Genomic DNA, 14,522 nt, shown 5'->3' with positions numbered 1-14,522 from the left:
AAGGTTTTGGAACTCTTAGGAACAAATTACAGAGTAAATAGCACTAATTGTACTAAAGGAAGTTCTGTTCAGCATCAGGATCAACCAGAACCTTTCCAGGAACTAGAACAGCGAACTAAGATACTTCACTCCTTCCCAGTATGGATCACGGTTGCACAATATGTACGAAATTGACTAAGCAGTCACAAAAATCTTACGTTACCTTAATATTAATGAGGACATCGGCTTTTAATTTTAAATTTCTAATTGCCTCTATTTGTTCTGGTATACTCATGAATTCTTCTGAAAGAGATGGAAAGTCACACAGAACATAACCTGGGAGGGAAAAACAACAAAACTGTTTTAACATTTTAAAAATTACAGATGCATTTAAAACACACACATTTTGCAGCACTACAAGATGCATATGTAACTGAATCAGTTGTGCTTATTCAACAGCAAACCTCCTGTCCCCAAGCAGAAGATGAAAAATGACAGAAAGGTGGGGCTGGCTTTCCTTCCATCAGATAATGAACAATACTGTATAGGATGCTGCTGTAGAGAGTTTCGTATTAATAATATAAAACTGTAATGTATCCAGGCACATAAATAGCCATCATTAAGTTGAATCAAAGTGTAACAGTTGGTAATATTGCTATACCTAATCTTCAGATCTTTTAAATGCTGCAAATTGTCATGGAGTAAACAGAAAAACAACCCCAAAGGATTACAAATAATGGTGTATACACCGTATTTCAAACATGACCATATCACAACAAATGGGTATATTTGTAAAGCAATCAGATAAAACAGGTAATTAAGTAAAATGGGGCTACCTGGATACAGGACAAATTTTCTGTGACTGTGGAGAAAGTCAATCAATGCAGCACTTACATGCATGCCATTTATGCCCGATTAGGTGAACAAAAGAAGATCCAGCAAATGGCTGAGATAAAGTTACTGAAGTGGCCCGCTTCTGGGCAAAAATAGTCTAATTATCTTGACATTTTGTTTTTGATTTTAACTTATATTTTATATACTGTATGTTCATAATTTTAAGTTGTGCAATGCTCTGATATGAATAAAGAAGAAAGAAATAAAGGTATAGTGGTAAATTTGGAGGTGCAGGTGCTCATCATGATAGCCAGCTCCCCCATAAGGAGAGTTCAATAATATAACCAGAGATCGGCTGCACAAAAGTATCATGCTGTGCAGCAGGCCACTTCCAGATACTGTATTGGCAAATTAATCACTTCTCCTGCTTGGCAGAGGGTAAGGGAAATGAAAAAAAAATGTTTTTTTTTTCCTTTCCTGTTTAAGCCTATTGCTAATGCACTATTGTGAGGACAGGACGGAGAGAGTGAGCCATCGTCTCACGAATATAGCCTAGAGCAGATGAGTAAGACCGTGGTGAAAGAAAAGGAAGGAGAAATAAAAAGAACAAAAGAGCAAGCTACTGAGAGCAAGCTACTAGGGTGGTCTTGAGGGAAGGAGAGACATGAGGAGGGGGGACTGTTAGGACAGTTGCGGGATGAGGAGAAAGGAGGAGGAGTGTCAGGACAGGAGAGGGGGAAAGTAGATGTGTTTCTGACAACGGAGGTAGGAGAGTTGTCTCAAGAAACCGAGAAAGTGATCGTGTATAAAGAGAAAAGACAAGAGATAGCAGATGAAAATGTACATGCCTTCTCAGTCCTGCGCAAGAGAACAGCAGAGAGTTTAGAGGACGTGGGTGAAGGAACATCTACTAGAGATAAATTCTGACCTATTATCCCTGGGTTAACTCCACTTGAATGGACCGTCCTAGTCTATCCAAAGACTCGAGGTCCGGAACGACCAGTCTACACAGTGGACCCAAAGGTGGTGACAGAGGAGCCGTTAGAAGGCGAGTGGGCTCGTCATCCATGTTTCGGGACACTATGCGCGGTGCGCAATCGATGGTTGAGAGAACCCACGAAACAAGAGAGAGAAGCAAAAACTTATTAAATGATGTTAATTGTGAAAGTTCTTTGTTATGGTTATGGGAGGAATCCCCTCCCCAGTTATCTATATGTTATCCTAGTGAAATAAGTAAAAGAGACACAGTTGGCTTTGATAATAAAAGTTCGTTCATTCAGAATTCAGACTCATCTTTTGTGGCACGAGAAGAGGAACAGCCAGTAGTGAACCCAGATCCTACTCACAACTATAATAGAATTTTTAAAATCCTTTCTTCGACTTGCTAGGTTTCTCAAGGCGAGGCAAAGAATTTTTTTTTTTGTATCTGACACAGAGTATCAGCAATAGTCTCAAACAGAAAAGAACAATGTTTTTTCACTTCCCTTGCCCTCTGCCAAACAGAAGTGATTAATTTGCCAGTATCCAGAAGCGGCTTGTTTATAAGGCCTCTTCATAGTATTGGCTATGAAATGGTCAGGCTTGACTAGAACGCCTCTAATCAAGCCTGGCTGTTCACATGGAAATGGCAGGAGCCATTTTTGTATGAATGGTCAGGCTTGATTAGATTGTTCTAGTCAAGCCTGACCATTTCAAAGCAGCTCACATTAGTTCGCTCCCTGCATCTAGTGAAGTACCACATCACCAAGTCAGGAGTAGCTCTGTAGCTATAAAGTTAATAACTCTTAGCTCCTTATTTAAGAACAAAGCACTGTCAAATACTTTGTATTACAACAGCCCCTAATGCTTCCTCTCTCACTGTTCTGGAATTGGGGACAGGTCTGGAAGGTTTTCCAGTCCTACACAGCGAATTTTGGATTCATATATAATGCAGCAGCAGGGAGAGAGAAATAAAAAAAATGGTCTATTAGAGTATTATTGTGTTTTGGAGAGAGAATTTTTGCTGAGATTTTAGAAGATGCTGAATGTTTTGAATCAAATAGGAGGAGCCTTAACTGCTTCAGCTGGAATATCTCTTTGTATTTATTTTATTTTCACAATTTCTTTATTATTTTTCTACAATGGATTTCCATCTGTTGTATTGTACTGGGCAAGAATAATATAAAAATGCACCCTTCTGTTACTTTTAGTTTACAACTATACAGCAGTTAATACACAAAACTAAAACTGTTTCTTGCCTTTATGGAAGGACACATTTTCATAGGACTACAGAAAGCACACTTAACAGAGAAGAAATATATACCAAAGTGCATAACCTCTGGCGATTCAATCTTATTCAGAAGCATCTTTATAATCAATTCTTCCGGAACACTTTGACCTTGGTAAAGCAATTCTTTACTCTAAAAGGAAAATAAGTATCATCATATAGTCTATATACAGTTAAAAATACAAAATCAGCACAAGGAATTATCTTAAATTAAATCATATTATTTCTCCACCTGAATCAGAATATCTATTCTGATTGACAATAGTTTTCCTGCTCACTAAAGTTTCTAAAAAAGGGTCTATCAAATTTGTTCATTTATCAACATATTCACATCTGACTGTATGTCTGGAGATCTCATTTTTTCTAGGCTTTCTTTACTGGCGATGCCAGAAGCTGAACCTGCAAAGCATATGCTCTGCCACTGAGCTATGGCCTCTTTATTTATACATTCCTACATTTCCTTATAAGCAAATATCACTATAATTCTTAGCAGTACCCCCCCAACACACTTTAATTAAACTTTCACTGATAGTAATTGGGACAGAATCACAGTCTTAAATAGAGATAAAATTAAAAATAAAGTCAAGAAAACCCAATAAACCCCATTGAATTAATGAACTATAGGCTTTACCTGAATTCCATATTCCGTTTCTGCGGTTATGTTCTCATCTATAAGCTCTAAAGCTAAAAATGATACATTATATTTTAAAAGTCTGTATCTTTCAGTGTTGATCTATGCATGCAGATATGCAGCACACGTCAGATGGTGATCAAATAGCAACTGTAAAACTTAATATACATCCTTAGTTCACAACTGCAGTTCTGCAGAGGGTTTTAAAACTGACCCTTTGCTTACAGCTTCAGTCTCTCACTATACAAAGTGATGCCATGCTCCACTTTGGACATTATTAAGAAAAAGCAGAAATCATGAAATAGTCTAGTATTTAGTATCAGATCAGCAGCACAAACATCCCATCATACCTGGAATCCCTTAAGTCACCATCTTAGAAGTACTGTATGGAGCTACAAGGGACCCTTCTGGATCCATGACTCCAGCCCATGTCAAGGAGGCCCCAGTAGTGAATTGAACTCTCAACTTCTGGCTCCGTAGTCAGAGGCCTAAAATTATTTTGGCCTTACAATGTTGTCATGCATTCCCCAAATATCGGAAGCAGTCACAAAACACCATCGTCCCAAAATGTCAAAAGCAGGCCTGCACAGCTTGTGATTCTGCAATCTTCACAGGGGCCCACCAGGTGCATGATAAAGTTTTTGTAATCTCTGGCCAAGTACAAAAGAGGGCATGTTGAACTTCTGGAAGACCACCATATGCAACTGGTAAGTTGTGCACAGTACTGTGGGTTACACATAACAGAGGCTTCAAGCTACTGTCTACAGAAGCATTTAGTGAAAAATGAGATGCATTTCTTTTAACTCATTTGCTTTAAAAAATATTTCTGTCAGCAACTCAGAAAAAAACCCAGAAACATGACTTATATTAAGTCAAATCATTGGTCCATCTAGGTGTATTGGGAACGCTGACTAGCAGTGGCACTCCAGCATTTCAGGCAAGCTTCTTTCCTCAGCTTCCCTGGAGTTGTGTGGGAATGAACCTGGGACTGTGGCCCTACTATGAAACTATAGTGCCTTCCCAATATACGTATTCCCTGGTGATGCTCTATCCAGGTACTAACCAGGCCTGACCTCCTTAGCTTCTAAACCAAAATAAAGTTGGTGTGTTCAAGGTGGTACAGCAGTAAGATTCCCCCTCAATTTTTTGTTTGCTTTGTTTTTAAATGTTCATTTTAGAGTTAGCTGCCTTGAGTCCCATGTTTGGGGAGACAGGTTGTTTTGGAAATCAAAGAAATAAATAAATAAGCATAAGCTTAGGCAGCAGTTTTTACTCACATTCTCAGATGATGGGCATTTTTCCTCACCACAGAGAAGGCTGCCTTCCCTCCTGCCTGCACTGAGAAGTATTTACTGCCAGGGTCTTCTGGCCATGTTTAGCTCTCCTTTATTACAGTGGAGGTCAACAGGAACCATTCTGACAGTATTTCCTGCTGACCTTAGCCTATTCACCTCACCCAACTAGTCCAGCTTTATCTCTATCCCAACTATAATGGTATTGCTGGTGGAAGGGAATGGAAAAGCATATTGCTGTTTCTTAGTTATCAAAGGACATCAATCACTCCAATAACATTGGACCCCTAAAATCATTAAGGGGTCTATCCTGCATGTATCAGGTAACTTGCAACTGATTTCCATGAAACCTGTGTCTACTGCCTTAGGAATGTATGTATCGGTTTAGATCCTTATCTAAGGTCTTGCTTGATACAAGGTCTTCTGCTCTGTGCCAGAGAATTTGGGTTAACCCTCACACCTTTTTTAAAAAGATAAGGGCTTTGCTAGATTGGACAAAAAGCCTACAAAGCAGCACTTAAGGACAATAGATCTTTCCTGTTATTGTTGTCAGACAGCTGCTATTTAGAGTCCTATTGCCCCTGATAGTGGGGGGAAAAATTGGGCCCACTATGATTACAGGTCACCGATAGCACAGTCCTCCATGAATTTGTCACATCTTCTTTTACAGCCATCTAACAGCAATCATCTCACCTTATGGTAGCAAATTCACATCATAACTATATATTGTGTGACAAAGTATAAGGTATAAATTTCCTGTAAATATAAATTTGAGAAGAGAGTACGATAGGGAACTTGAGCCACTGTAATAGTCTTTTGCTTTTGTAAAATTTATGAAAGTTAAGTTTTATTTTTAATTGTTTTGGGGCAAAATTTTAGAAACACACATTGTTTACAACTTTTTAATTATTCTTATTATCTTTGCTATTAACCTCCTCTGTAACTGTTTAGCAGAATTCAGAGATAGTTTTTTTTAAAGTAACAAATAACTGAAATATATTGACCAAATACCTTCTACTGTTAATTTTCTTTAAAAAGTAGAATGATTCCAGTAACAATAAGTCAACTGTATGAAGACAGACAGACAGACAGACAGACAGACAGACAGACAGACAGACAGACAGACAGATGATAGATAGATGCTGCAACTTTTCCTGAATCCCAATATAACCAAAATGTTCTAAAACTATTATAAAGTATGAAGCACCTGTATTTTACCTCTCACCTTAGCTTTAGGGGGCAGCACTTAAAACAGAGAAAGAATAAAAACAGAAAAAGAGAAACACTCTTTCCTTTGCTGAGTGCCATTTCCCTGATTTTCAAAGCAGCTGTACAGAGCTGCCAATCAGTTTTTAAAATCACATTTATTTGACCATAATATTTACAGAAATCAAGACTGAAGTTTTAACCAGCAGAGGGCTCCCGTGTTTTTTCTAGTTACTGCAACCACAAAATGTGTAAAGAAAGTTAATTCAATTCTCTCAGAAGGAATGTAAATCAGACTGCAATTAAAAAAATTCAGAGATTATAGTCATGCAACAGGACTATTGCCTAATGATACAGTAAGGGTAGAATTTCAGAGAAACCATTCTTTCTGAAACAACCCGGGAAAATCAATCAGATGTCTATCATAACCTTAGGCTTTCAAAATCCTGCTGCCAGATTAACCTTGATTGAATGCAAATAAAATCACTGCCTTATTCTGCTACTTCTTCCATTCACTCTTTCAAATTCAATCCACTTAACTGCTTCTAAAGGTGAATTCACCAGGGGACCAGCACCTTTTCTCTGTGGGGCAGAATGATTCTGGGGAAGAACTTAATTAAATAATAATAGGTTGCTGAAATGACTAAATTGCCAGATGGCATCCCAGAGAGAATGTATGAGTCCCTTATATTACATCTCAGAAGCCAAAGATGCTAGGGCTATTTATATACCCCATATATCCTGGGCCAACACATGGAGAGATGGCGAGAAGGAAAAGAAGAGAGAAACTGGGACTATGTTGCCGTTACAAAGCCACATCTTACAGGTATCCTGTCATTAGAAGAGGAAATTTCTTGAGTAATGGTGAGGTTGCAAATTAGACAGCTTTATTTTATGATTGGTCTCCAGCTCATAAGGACATCCTTGTTTGCAAGTGTGATTTCTCAAATGTGAATCCCATGGATAGATCATTATTGTGGCAGCAAGGGTGTGCTTCCTGAAATTTTGGAAAGAAGTGCCCCCATTATGCCAAGGTGTGCTCAGATCACATCCCTGAGACCCTGATGAGTTCAACTGGGAATTATTTGCACCCTGTTTCCCTGAAAATAAGACAGGGTCTTATATTATTTTTTGCTCCCAAAAAAACATTAGGGCTTATTTTCAGAGGATGTTTTATTTTTTTTTTCATGTACAACAACCTATATTTATTCAAATAAAGTCAATGTCATCTTTTTCTGGTTGTTGCACAATGGTGGAGGGCGGGGTTTCCCTTAACTGGGGCTTATTTTTGGGTACGTATATTACGAGCATCCTGAAAAATCACACTAGGGCTTATTTTCAGGTTAGGTCTTATTTTGGGGGGAAACAGTGTAATGAATAATATACTGTAAGATGTATAAACAACTCTCCAGGTTGTGACCTGTACCTGAGATGAAAAAGCTGAAAGTGCTGTTTTCCCTGTATAAGCTTCCTAAAGCATGTAAAGAAGAAAGCTCTTCTACATAATTCTCTTGTTTTCATTTGCAAGATTTCTGGAAAATATTTTAGAGCTTTTCCAAAATATTCAGTACAGTTTAGTGTAGTGATCAGAGTACTGGAAAGAGGTTTGGGAGATCCAGCTTCACGTTCTCACTGAGCCATGGAACTGGCATGTCTTTGTCCAACATACTTCACAAGGACAAAGTGGGAAGGAGGAGAGCCAGGAATGCTACTAATGTATGCTACCAATCCCATTAGTAGCAATCCAGTCATGCTTTTTGGCCATTAAAACTTCCTGACCAAAATCCAGAGGCCCCAAAGGATTCTCAAGAGCAAAGGGGAACTCTAGGGAACCTCAGAACCTGAAACAGGGGGAAAGGAAACTTTAAGCTAATTTAAATTAAATATTCCCATCACTGAATCAGTATGACATCATCCTTCTGGCATTGCATACAGTTGCACAAGAGAATTTCAACCACTGTATTGTATCATAGATGTTTTCAACTTGTTTTCCTAATTAAAATTAAATGCTGCCTGTTACTGGTTTTAAGCACAATCCTAACTAGGCAAGATGGTTGCGGGTAGAAGTGACATCAAGCTAGCTGAAGCTGTGTTGAATCCAAACTTCTCCCAGTGTAAGGATATTACTTAGTTTTTCTACTCTGACCTTGGCCTAGCTTCATACTAGCACAGTGGCAATGAATCTGGATTGAAAGGGGTTTGGATCTGGCTTCATTTAGATTTTCCTCTTCTCTACCCCCCCCCCCCTTTAGTTCTTCTGCAGGGCTATCTCAGCCAGCACAGTGACCACGCCAGCAAATCCACATGTGCCGGTAGATCTGAGATCAGCAGCACAAGAGAAATGTGCCACCACAAGCAGTTGTAGTGGCACAAGAGTGTTTTGCCCAATCCAGACACTCTGCAGGTAGTATATCTTTAAGTCTGGATTGCACTGTTTGTTGAAATCCATTTGAACAAATGAAATAAGAAATTCAATGTTGCTGAATATGTCAAACATCTCTATCATCTACATGAAGATGCATCACCATCAATTTTAAGCCTTGTATAGACAAAACTTCCTTAGAATCAAAATATGGGAGCATTAGACTCATTCCTGCAATGGTGGTTTTTATGATTTTACAAATATAATAAAGGGAGGAGGAAATTGTATTTCAGTGATCTTATACTACCTGGGGACATGAGAAACCTTTGTGAAAATCATACAAAGAAACATAAGAACAAGCTTCTGAACTGTCAAGGTACTATGATGGAAGGAGTAATCTTGGAGGATTGCTGTTTTTTTAAAGACCTACCTGAGTGATCATGAGATAAAGCATGGACATTCGCTTTATCAAATTATAGGTCTCATTTTAAAAAGACATTAAAATGGTAAGTAGGTTGCATATCTATATATTCTATCAGTGAAGTGATGGCCACTGTCCATCCATGCCCATCACTACATGACACTGATTGTGCATCTTTAAGAAAGGTTTTAGATTTTAGCAAATCCTGATAAAAACAAGGGGGAGATAGCAAGTTAACAAACGTAATTGAAAGACACACACACACACACACACACAGAGAGAGAGAGAGAGAGAGAGAGAGAGAGAGAGAGAGAGAGAGAGAGAGAGAGCGCATTTAATTTAGAAGAAATGTGCAGACTTGGATCTCCTCTCAAGCAACTGCTACTTATGCGGCAGGGTCTCCCCTCCTTCCTCATTTCACTAACTTTCCATTTGTTCTAGAGACTCCTCAGAACTTCTGGAATAAACTGAGGGTACACATGGAGGTTGAAGGATAAATGTTTTAATGTATTCTTGAAGGCTTTCACGGCCAGGAGCTGATGGTTGTTGTGGTTTTTCCGGGCTGTTTGGCCGTGCTCTTAAAGTTTTTCTTCCTAAAGTTTCACCAGTCTCTGTGGCTGGCATCTTCAGAGGACAGGAGTCAGAACTCTGTCTGTGCTCTGGTCTAGTTTATTGGATAGCTGAGTATTTATAGCTGTGGCATCAGCCCGGAAAACCCACAACAACCATCAATAAAGGTTTTGTCTACTTCCAATGACAAAATCTATTCTGTTGGCAGAAGTAGAAAACTAGATACAATTCCTACGATCTCACATAACAAAAGGAGGAAAGGCCACTTCTACATGCTCATAAATATTAAGACTATGAACACATAAAAAGAACAATGCTATATCAGATCAAAGGGTTCCACTTCCAACATAGGCTAGGATCGCAGGGACCAGGGTGAAAGCCTACTGACCATGAAGCACATTGGGTTATCTGAGCCCCATCACTGCTTGTCTGCCTAATCTATCATCGAGTTATTGTGAGGATACAAAATGGAAAAGAGAAACATATACACCACCTTGTATTCATTGGAGTAAAATCAGGATATGTAAACGTACATAATACAACTACTAATAATAGGCTTGCAAATTGGGCCGGATGACTTTCCCTCCCTCCCCACAATTTGTTCACATTACTTCTATAAACCTTTACTCTGTTTTGGAAAAAAGCCACAAGATAATTAAGGAAAATAGTGTAGATGACTTCATTAATCTAATAGGTCTCTGGAATGCTAAGAATCATTAAAAGTACAAAGAATGAAACATTGTTAATGTAATATTCTATATAAAAAGTAATAACAGTATGTTTGCAATATTTACCATTAATGAGTGTGCACTTCCAAAACTGTGCTAATTTTTTAGCTAATGTATTCTTCCCAACACCCTTGAAAGCAAACAAACAAACAAAAAGATTGTTTCAAACTGGAACAATATTTCAAAAATTTCAGTGCTTTAAATGTAACAAATTACAATTGAAATACAAAGGTTATTTTACAATGGGTAATTAGAAAATCCATGTGGGTTTTCACATTACAGTACTAGGTATCTGAAGGCCAGAAATCCTGTATGTCATCCCAACATTATTTGTATTCCTACTTTTTATGAGAAATGAATGGTGATTGAAAATATAAGACTGTGGACAACTTTGGTCTTGGTCTCCAGTGACACATCCTTACATTTAATTATCTCTTCTAATTTCTTCATTCCTGCCCTTCCTAATCTCTGTCTTCTTCTGATTTCTTGGCTGCAGTCTCCATTTGGACTGATGACTGAACTAAGGTATACAAACGCTTTAATTAGTTCAATGTCTTCATTGTCAGTGCTCAAGTTGTGTAATTCTTCTGTAGTCATGATTTTTGTCTTTTTAATATTCAACTACAGTCCTGCTTTGGCATTTTTTCTTTCACTTCCACTAAAATTTCAAGTGATTGCTGCTTTCTGCCAGTAAGAGGGTGTCATCTGTATATCTTAAATTATTGATGTTTCTTCCACCAGTTTTCACTCCTTCATCTGAATCTAATCTGGCTTTCTGTATATGTTCTGTGTACAGATTAAACGTATAAGGGCACAAAATACACCCAATGTCTTACACCTTTGCCTATAGAAAATCATTATCTCTCTCTATATTCTGTCCTAATGGTAGCTTCTTGTTCCCAATGCAGGTTACACAATGGGACAATCAAGTGCTGAGGCCCACCCATATCTTTCAGAACAGCCCAGTTTCTCATCATCTACACAGTCAAAGGCTTTGTTGTACTCTACAAAGCACAGACATATCTTCTTCTGAAATTATTTGGTGTGCTGTAGTAGCCGGTGGATATCTGCAATATGATCTTGAGTGCCTCTTCTTTTTTGAAATCCAGTTTGAACATCAGGCATTTCTCATAACATAGGTCAGGAAACAAGGGTAAATTACCCCAAATGGGATAAAAGTAAAAATCCTGGGGGTAATGAGCAGAGTGCTACCCCCTCCCTCACTCCCACCCACCCCCACCCTCTGCAGCCAAACCTCGAATTGTAAGCTACTTCTCCCTGTTACTTCCTTGGTTGCAGCAGGGCACTTGTAAATCCTCTGTTGGTTCAGAGATCGGAGATAAACCTGCTTGATTGGTTACAGCTGTGGATTAGCCCCAGGCAATCAATCATTCAGTCCGGGGCTTCTGAATGACTGCTTCCTCCGGAAATGACTGCAAAGAAGCAGGAGGAGGGAAAGGATCAAGGAGCAAACAAGGGAAGGAGGGAAGAAAGGTGCAAGAGACTGAGGACTTCATCAAGCTTATTTAAATGTATGTAGAAAATGGAGGGAGGGAGGAAATGGAGGGAGGGAGGGTGGATGGATGGATGTGTGTGTGTGAAGGAGAGAGAGTGAGAGTGAGAGAGACTGACTCAAAACTATGAAAAAGAACAGGCAAGAAAAATAGAAACCTTGAATTAAGGCGAGGGGGGGGAACGGTGGCTTTTTAGGGTGCTGTCTAGGTTTATCATTGCTTTCCTTCCAAGAGGTTTTTTAATTCCTCCTCACTTTCTGCCATGCTTCTGCATAGTCAATGAAGCAGAAGTAGATGTTTTTATGGAACTCTCTGGCTTTCTCCATAATCCAGCATATGTTAGCAATTTGGTCTCTAGTTCCTCTGCCCCTTCAAAATCCAGCTTGTACTTCTGGGAGTTCTCAGTCCACATACTGCTGAAGCCTACCTTGAAGGATTTTGAGCATAACCTTGCTAGCATGGGAAATGAGTGCAATTGTACGGTAGTTGGAGCATTCTTTGGCACTGCCCTTCTTTGGGATTGGGATGTAGACTGATCTTCTCCAGTCCTCTGGCCACTGCTGATTTTTCCATTGATGATGATAAAAAAGCACACTGGTCCTTTGATATTGGGCTGTGGCACTAGGGTGGGTGACATGGCCTTTAGCCTGGTTTGTTCCTTTTTGCACATCACACATAGAATGATTAAAGGGGTAGGGAAAGCCCCCTCCCCAATTCTGCGTTGGCTGTCTCTAGCAAGCATGTCATTGCTAGCACCACTCTGGTAGCCACTGAGGATGATTAAATCCTCTGCAAGCTAGCAAAAATTTAATGCAACTTGCTAGGCACGTTGGACACCTTACTACTCCCTATACCACACCATGGTTGGAGTGCAATGTGTTCCAGCAAAAATAGTGCACATCTTTATCAAATTTGGTGCATCCTGCTAGTTCGGTACACAGCCTGTGTAGATTCAATAATATTTTTAATTCAAATAATGTATGATTTCCTTCCTTTCGAATCAAGGGGGTAATGTTGGTGTATATAAATTTTTGGGGGGGTAAAAGGTAAAAAAGGTCCCTGACCCCTGCCTTATAAGGTAAAAGCATTTGTTGCAACACCCTGAACATCAATTTGCTTTATGGGAAATTAATGCAAAAGTTCTATAGTTACTGCATTCCTTGGCATCTCCTTTCTTGGGGACTGGAATATATATTGAATCTTTCCACTGCGTGAGGCATTGTTTTTTACCCCTGTATTCTAGTAAGGACTTTGACAGATCCAGTCTTTGTGACGTGAAATAGTTCTATTTGAATCCCATCTATCCCTAGTGATTAATTTCTTCCTAGTGGCTTCAGAACAGCTTTCACTTCACTTTCTAGAACTACAGGTTCTTCATCAGAGGATTCCTCTTCAAAGGAGTCTGTCATCCTTTTATCTCTTCTGCATTGATCTTCAGTATATTGTTTCCACCTTCTCTTTATTTTTCCCCTGGTCAAATAGTGTGCTTTCCTGGTGGTTATTCAGCATTCCTAATCCAGACTTTCCCTTTGATTTCTTGAAACTTCTGGAAGAAATGTCTGGTTCCTCCCCCCACCCCTTTTTGTTGTTGTTGTTGTTCTCCTCTATTTCCCTGCATTGATTTTGTCTTTATTGATTTTCAGAACAAAAACATATTTGGCACCTTCTAACTTGCTAGCTTTGGAGAACCAAGAGGGATAAATCAATTTGCTTCTGTCTTCTATTTATAAACACATTTAACTACACAATTTCAAGCTACAGACACAAAAATGGAATTATCTTACCTGAGAGAAAATCCAATGGAAGTCAATGATGCCTACTTTTGAGTAGACACATATACAATTGCTATATAAGACAATACTGTACAACAAGTACTTATCTGGGAGTAAGCTCCACAGAAAATGCTGTATGTATAGGATTTTGCTGCCAAATTTCACAAAGTAGAATTGATCATGATGTTACTGGGTTTTATTTTTTTTCAAAGAGGTGCAACCTGATTGTTTAAACGAATAGCTATAAAATCAATGCTTCTGTGTTTAACATGTGTTTAACAGAAAGACAGACTGCTCACAAGAAAAAGGAGGGGGCACAAACCAACTACAATTGATCATATCATTGAGTGTTACCATTTAAAAAAATACTGTACTTGAAAACTACATTTGCTGTAGAGCTAAGCATGACTAGCAAGATGAAAGGTGACAGGAATAATAATGTCACACAGAGACAAGAAACAAACAAACCAACAAACCAAATGCTATACCCCCATACATCCTATTTTGTTTTTATCTACAGTGGTATACAAATTGTATCTGTCATGCGGAAATAACTCATACTGTGTTCTAGATGTGTAAATGTAGCCCTGCATCTGCATTTATTTTTATAAAATCCCACCATACCATTAGCTTCTTCTGAAATACAACACAGTTTCAAAGAGTCTCGTCAAACAGAAGCAAAAATACAGTACTAGCTGTGTATACACAGCCTGATTTGCCTAACCAGATCCATTGCATTTAGAATTGAGATTACATCTCTCTTTACACTTTTTTTTACCAGTGGTAAAGGAGATGCTCTGAAGATGCTTCAAGGTACTAGAGCTTCAACTACTCTAATATTAAATATAGGATAAAAAGAAATCCACAGAATTCAGTGCAGCTTATATTCTGGTATGTAGTGCTGATCAGGATGTACAGATGAAACATCAATATTTACTTGGAAATCA

The 14,522-nt window shown here is 38.7% G+C and overlaps 1 protein-coding gene across 5 annotated transcripts in view; it reads right to left on the bottom strand.

Moving 5' to 3' along the window:
* The window catches only part of AK9 (adenylate kinase 9), an 87,182-nt gene that overhangs the window by 70,048 nt on the left and 2,612 nt on the right, over nt 1–14,522 (bottom strand). For 3 of the 5 annotated variants that reach the window (XR_013541554.1, XM_072997956.2, XM_078385147.1), the window contains exons 3-6: nt 10,356–10,419; nt 3,711–3,763; nt 3,116–3,212; nt 203–315 (exon numbers count right to left, since the gene is read on the bottom strand). Coding sequence is in view for 4 of the 5 variants with exons in the window: in XM_072997956.2 (XP_072854057.2) it covers nt 203–315; nt 3,116–3,212; nt 3,711–3,763; nt 10,356–10,419 (327 nt within the window). In the remaining variant the exon portion in view is untranslated. Of the gene's footprint in view, nt 1–202; nt 316–1,741; nt 1,844–3,115; nt 3,213–3,710; nt 3,764–10,355; nt 11,723–14,522 lie in introns of those variants that run through there. The other 2 variants (XM_078385148.1, XM_072997965.2) reach the window with 2 other exon arrangements.

The sequence above is a fragment of the Pogona vitticeps genome, chromosome 1 (genome assembly GCF_051106095.1).
Source record: "Pogona vitticeps strain Pit_001003342236 chromosome 1, PviZW2.1, whole genome shotgun sequence".
In the NCBI taxonomy this organism is placed as follows: domain Eukaryota; kingdom Metazoa; phylum Chordata; class Lepidosauria; order Squamata; family Agamidae; genus Pogona; species Pogona vitticeps.
This window is presented reverse-complemented; position numbering and strand designations above follow the sequence as displayed.